The 6380-nt window shown below is 46.3% G+C and overlaps 1 protein-coding gene across 1 annotated transcript; it reads right to left on the bottom strand.

Annotated features, from left to right (window-relative positions):
- On the bottom strand, nt 1-458 carry BLCAP (BLCAP apoptosis inducing factor). Its single transcript, XM_005422240.3, has one exon. The coding sequence runs from the start codon at nt 371-373 to the stop codon at nt 110-112; it is 264 nt and encodes an 87-aa protein (XP_005422297.1). The 5' UTR covers nt 374-458; the 3' UTR covers nt 1-109.
- Nucleotides 459-6380: the final 5922 nt, after the last annotated feature.

Raw genomic sequence — 6380 nt, 5'->3', positions numbered from 1 at the left:
AGGTTGTCCTTACTCCAGTCCCACACCCAACACCCCCCTCCTCCCCAGGCCCACCCCTTTTTTAAAAAGCAAAACAAGAGCCCTCAGCAGACTGGAAGATTATGATTTTCTAGGTGCCCACTATGCTGGGATCGTGAGCTGATTCCGGTAACTGGGATCCTGTGCAGTGATACAAGAAGCAGTTCCCCCAGCAGCTGTAGCAGATGAGGAATAGAGCTGCCAGGAAGACCAAGGCACAAATTGTGCAAGGTTTCCGTTCCAGGAGAAAACTCAGCAGGTAGAATCCCATGAACATCGAGTGACTGAACCACAATGCTGGGTTGAGGGGCTTGGGTATGAGCAGGACAGGTAGCAACCACTGAAGGCAGTACATGGTGGCTGGCTGGGGCCTCGTGGGCAGTAGCAGTCAGATGTGCTCCAGAACAGGCTCCAGCAACTCCTCCGGAGGGCAGGCTGCTCTGTAGGGAGAAGGAAATGTCAGACTCTCGGAATGCAGGGAAAAAAATTAACTGACATTCTTCTAAAGCTTCATTTACTCCCAAGCATCATATGCTGATGGTTGAACTCCCAGTACTAAATTCTGGTGTGTTTTGGAGCTGGTGAAAAGCTTTCTGAACCACTCAGCTGGGGACAGGGTCAGTTAATGCTGGTATAGAAGTGCATCCTGTGTGCTCTGTTCCTCAGGCCTTTATCCAGGCTAACAAGTGAGACCCTTTTAGCACAGTGCTGGATAGAAAGGGAGAGGTGGAAATGGGAACAAGACAGTGGAAAGGCTGGAATGATGATATAAAGAAATGCAATTGAAGGGTAATCATTATTTGGTGCTACAGAGAAGTGTTAAGGAATTCACAATTCCTTAGTGTAAGGAATTGTTCTGCACACAAACAATAAAGTGTTCCAGCAGGACAGCACCAGACCAGCTACACATCAAGGTACCCAGGAAAGCCCTAGCAGTGTCCAGGCTGTAAAACAAAGGGGAGGACAGTCCCAGCTTAAAGATTTATAATCCTTGCTAAACAGCTTCATCAGATAAGATGAAGTATGTGAATAGATCAAACCAGGGGACAGGCTCAGAATGGCAATTTCCATTAAGTGCTGTAAACACAGGATTTCCTCACTTGGATTATTATAAAACCCTCTGGAAACTGGGCTTTAAGGGCTTTCCTAGGCAGGGATGGCAGCATGCTGCAAGTCCAGAAAACCTGCTCCTACCTTTAGCAACCACCTCAATGACATTTAATGTGTGCTTTTGTTTTTTCCTTTGAAGCACTACAAACCCCTTCAAGAATTTCAAACAGCTTTAAAAACAATAAATGCCTCACCCCCACCAAGAAGAGTCTGGTGGGGACAGCTCCTTGCAGAAAGCTTTGTATGTGCAATTACTCAATGGAGCAGTGATCCCTCAGAAGGATGAAGGGCTCAGCCGAGCCTGTCAGGATTACAGCTGGGGGGTGGGAAGGTTAGTAGGATGAAGGAGTGAGAATGTAAACAAACAGCACATTCCACTGGCTCCTGTTGGCAGGAGAAGGGATTTCCTGGCAAAGGGAGGGAGAATGAGGGATTGCAGGGAAAAGCCAAGAGAAAACCACAAAGGTTCTCTTCCAAAAGAACTCTGAGGTCTGACTTGTCTCACAGGTAGGAATGGGCTCTGCTGTCAGCAGCAGGAAACGCTGCCATCCTGAGCAGCACCATCTATTTTACTTTAATGTCAGTAAGAAAATGCAGGCCAACATCTCCACCAGCACAAACATTATGTGGGGAAAGTACATTGTGCTGGTGCTCCTGCAAGGGAGTGCTCTCCAGCAGAGAGAGCAGCTGGAGTTCAATTAGTAAAACTAAGCTACAGTTCAGTAGCAAAAGAGTAAGGAAAAAGTTACTTTATGCTGCAGTACAGATAAAGCCAAATAACAGGAATAAAGCTCCCAGTGTTAGTCCTGTTTTAGGCAGGTCACTCACTTGCATCTTTAAGGGCAATTCTAGTCCCAAGCCTTTTCCCCCATCTGTAAACTGGAATTAGCTATTACTCATTTCATAACAAAGCATGCTGTCTGCTTGCCTTTGTGAATTGCTCAGATGTCTCTGGAGTAAACAATACCACAGAAGTACTACAGAACTTTTTTCCAAGGGGAAGAATGGTGAGAAAAAAAATCTAACAACAAATATTTGAACAGGAAGGTAATCAAACCCCATCACCCAACTTTTCAGTTCAGACTGCATTGAATGCAGTAAAGTTTTACTAAATCAATGATCTGCAGCTGCTTTAATCCTCCTGAAATGTTCCCTTCTTGAAGTTTCCTGCATTTTTTTTTCTCACAAGTGCTCCAAACATCAAGCATTAAAAATCAGTGCCTAAACACCATGTTATGTTTTTACCAGATCCAGCCCTAAGCTGCATCAGCTTGACTTCTGTGGCAATTTGTGTGAGCTGTTCTCAAAACTTCAGTTTAAAGTGCTTACTTTGCTTCAGGTTTTCTGTCTCCAGAGTAAAGAAATGGGTAAAGAATGTGTCTGTTAAGTAGCACAAGGCTGAAACAAAGAACTAGAATTTTTCAGTACTAATGTCACAAATCTCTCAGCTTTTATAGGGTCATATGTCACTATTGAGCCTTTAGCCCCAAACTTTACAGCTGACTACAGTAAGAAAATTATTATAATTTGTGTTGTAGCTACACTTTGTACTTCATGGTCTGGCCTCCTCACTCCTACAATGCTCTTAACAACAACATTCTAAATACTGAGTTAATTTTAAGTGTCTAAGCTTTACTTAAGCAGTTCCTATAAACACAAAGCCATCTCACAACAAGTTACTCATTTTTAAATATCAGTATTTCCTGCAAGAACCAGTTGCTTGTAGCAATCAATGCAACCACTGCAGAATAAAGAACCATTTAATAGCAGTTATTCTTACTATGAGGTTTCAATGCCAATGCTCTTCAACCTGCAAACCTCTTGGATTTCTGCCAAATGCAGCCATTCAAACAGCTGCTCTTTGTATCTGTACTCAGTTTGCTTTTATTCTCAGGAGTCCCTTCACTACCAACCAGTTGAAGGCTGAGGGCCCTCTGCTGTATCCCACAGCTGATCCTAGACCAAGTACTTACTACAGGAGGCTGCTACAGCTCTGTCTCCCTCAAGGGACTTTCCACCAGTAAGATATGTGCTCTTCACTAGAGATTCTCTGTACAGCTGGCACTGAGACTGAGTTCTCTTTACACTCTATTGATCCAAGAGAAACAGCACCTCCTGTTATCAGCTCTTCACTGAGCAGGGAACATTCTCCTTCATGCCCAGGACAGGCAGATCCTTCTGGAAGCCACAACAATATTTGGTTTTGCATGGGTTCTCAAGCAAGGTGAAATTTGCAAATTAAAGATTCCTACCTTGTTGTCTTTGTCCCCTTCTCACAACCCAAGCCAAAGATTACCATGTTCCAGAGCAAATAATAACCTGTCACCCAACAGGACTGGTTTCACAACTGCATCCTGTTTTCCCTCAGCCAGCTGCTCTTGTTCTCCTCTGCCTGACTCACCTCTTGCCTCAGCCAGCCCCGTGTCCCACTATCCCCAAACCTGCCCCTGTGCTGCTCCTCATGTCACCTGATTTGGTGGCCACTCATGTTTACCTGACAGCTCCTTCCCACTTCCTCCTTTCACCCCTCCACAGCTCTTGGAGCCACTTGAACTCACTTCAGACCCCTCAGCAGCACAGCTGGTGATGCTCCCACTGTGTCCCAGTCTGATCTCCACGTGCTGCCAGAGCCTCTCCTGTCAGTTCCTGCAGGCAGAGGAGCAGCCAGGGGAGGTTCCCTGCACACCTCCTTAATAAGCAAGCACCAGCAATTTTCCACATGCTTATTAGCTGGCTTCCATTGCACTGCCAGCCCTCCCTTCTGTCATCTTCCCTCCCAAAAACATTCAGGTCCTACTGATGTGTGTTTGTGCGGAGGATTTTGGAATTCCAGTGCAAAGGCAGCAGCAGACCTTTCCCAAGCAGAAACAAAATCTCAATTATGACAGGTCTAGAGTGAGTAGCACAGAGCACTGCTTTGCAATGGATCAGTCACGTTTTGGAATAAATCCATGTGAGGAGCTAGCAAGCTGTTCCTTCATATTCTACACACTAACTCAGCAATTAACACACGGAGAGGTGTTCCTACACCACGGGTTTGGCACATCAGTATGTCAATACCAAGTCTGTACCTTTCTCAAGAACATTTGAATTCTTTAACAGTCCATTTACCCTGCAAGGGGAGAATAATCAGCCAGCTTTCCCTAAGCACTTCAAGGGTGAGCTTGTTCAGCCCTTACAAAGGCAGCCTTTAAGCCAGTGCTGTCCACACAGAACTCCCCCAGCAGATGCTACAGAAAGAGTCTCCCAGGCTGAGAGCTGGAAGGTCTGCAGTAAAACACTGAGTAACCTTTTTATTGGGGCGTGCTGGGTTCATCCTCCCCCTTTCCCAAAAGCTGAAATCTCTGCTTGTGATGAAAAGCCACACTGGTTAGATAAAAGTCTCTCAAGTTATCCAGTGCACATAAACTGAAGAAAGGCTCAGGGATGTGTTTCTTACCTACAATGCTCACCTGTCTGCTTAGAATTGTTTTAATCTAAAACCCTGTCACAAATACCAACTGATGTGTGTGGGCAGTGCTTCACACTGCCAGCATGTGCTCAGAACCAACTCAAATGTCACACAGCACCCAAAACAGCTGCTGAAAAATACACAACAGCTAAAGCACTGGGACAAAAAGAGAGCTGAAGAACTATCAAGTGACAAGTTTGAAGAGTTCAGCTAAGAAAAGCAACAGCAGACCAGCTTCCCAGATGCCAACCCTCTGTCGTAAACCCAAGAACCATAACTGCTCAAACTTTAAGACCTATTTGCAGCAGGGATTAACTTCTCTAGGGTTTTTTTTAGCCTTGCCACTATTATTTCAATTTTTTTAATAGCTTTATCTGCTGGTATGACTCAGCTGGAAGGAGTGAGTCTATACTTTTTGGCAAAGGCCTTACCCTAGTCTTGGATCATGCCTTGGACACTTTGTGTAGAGTCAGAAATGGTGCAATATAATCACAACAGCTTCCAAAAAGAGCTTTACTAACCAAGCCTTGGGGTTAGTATTCTGATTTCTCAAGCTAGACACAAGCCAAAGCAACCCACTTGGTGAAAAGTGGAGGCTCTCTGTTGAGCCACTCTTGTCACCACTTCCAAAGCTGCCCTCAGAGCTTCATTCCTGTGGGGAATGGATGAGCTTTTGTCCAGGGGCACTGCTCACTCCATCTGGACTGCAATGCCCTCACAGCACCAGGGTGAATCCTTCTCCACCCATGAGCAGGAAGGCAGAGGAGAGATCCAAACTAAAACTAATTGTTTTTCTCAGAGAGCTTGAAATGGGCCTGGAAATCATCAGGAATCAGAGGAGCAGAAGCTCTTAAGTCAGCCAGCTCTGTGATGGGAAGAGACGTCAGCAGTCACAGCTGTCATCTGAAGTATTAGTACTTGCATTTGTACCAATTCATTAATTTTCAGAGGTCCTCATTCCCACCTTCTGCCTCTGTTTAACTGCCAAAGACCACAACTTCCAGGCCCATTCCAAGTTCCCTGAGAAAAGTAGTTTTAATTTGGACCTCTTTTCTACCTTTTGTGCCTTCAGCAGGCTTCAGAGGTCCAAATACAGCCTGATAAGGGTGAGTTTTCTGCATCACAGATGAGGAAAGGCAAAAATGCTGTTTGGGCAGCTATGAGGAGTTATCTCCTACAGTTTGGAAAGACAAAGGTTACTGCACTATGACAGTACTTGCAGGGTCCATTGAAATGTTTCAGCACCAGAGAAGTATGGGAGAGTTCAGCATCATGTGGACTGCATTTAAGAGCTTGTTTTTCCTCTTCTCTTGCACTTGCATGTCTGGGATATCATGAGCAATGTTGGTATGACAGCACAGCTTGTAAACTCACTTCGTATCTGGCTCAAAGCATGTATGGGTGCTCGGGGAGGGTGCCTGGCTAGGCACAACAGTCTGTATTCACAGACTATCACAGAATACCCCGGGATGGAAGGGACCCACAGGGCCCATCCCTGTCCAGCTACCTGGACAAAAGCTTGTCAGAGCATTGTGCTGCCCTGGGGAGAAACGGGCCCGGCTTTCCTTTCAGAAGGCGCTAACGAGAGCTAGACAGGTTCGCGGCCGAGAGCAGCAGGAAGGGAGGGGGGGCACACACAGTGCTGTTATTTCCATGCTGGCACCGAGCTCAGGGTCGGTTGAAGCCTTTTCCATCCCGGCGCACTCAGGGCTACGAGCGCGGGGCTCCTCGGCGGGGACAAACCTTCCCCCTTTCCCCCGGCCGACCCCCGGAGCTCGCAGCGCTGCCCCGCTCCGCCAGC

Source organism: Geospiza fortis, unplaced genomic scaffold (assembly GCF_000277835.1).
Source record: "Geospiza fortis unplaced genomic scaffold, GeoFor_1.0 scaffold188, whole genome shotgun sequence".
NCBI lineage: Eukaryota > Metazoa > Chordata > Aves > Passeriformes > Thraupidae > Geospiza > Geospiza fortis.
Note: the sequence above shows the minus strand (reverse complement) of the source record. Positions and strands in the feature narration are given on the sequence as shown.

Excerpts from the sequence above, each read along its gene's own strand:
- BLCAP (XM_005422240.3), bottom strand. The coding sequence starts at position 373 with ATGTACTGCCTTCAGTGGTTGCTACCTGTCCTGCTCATACCCAAGCCC.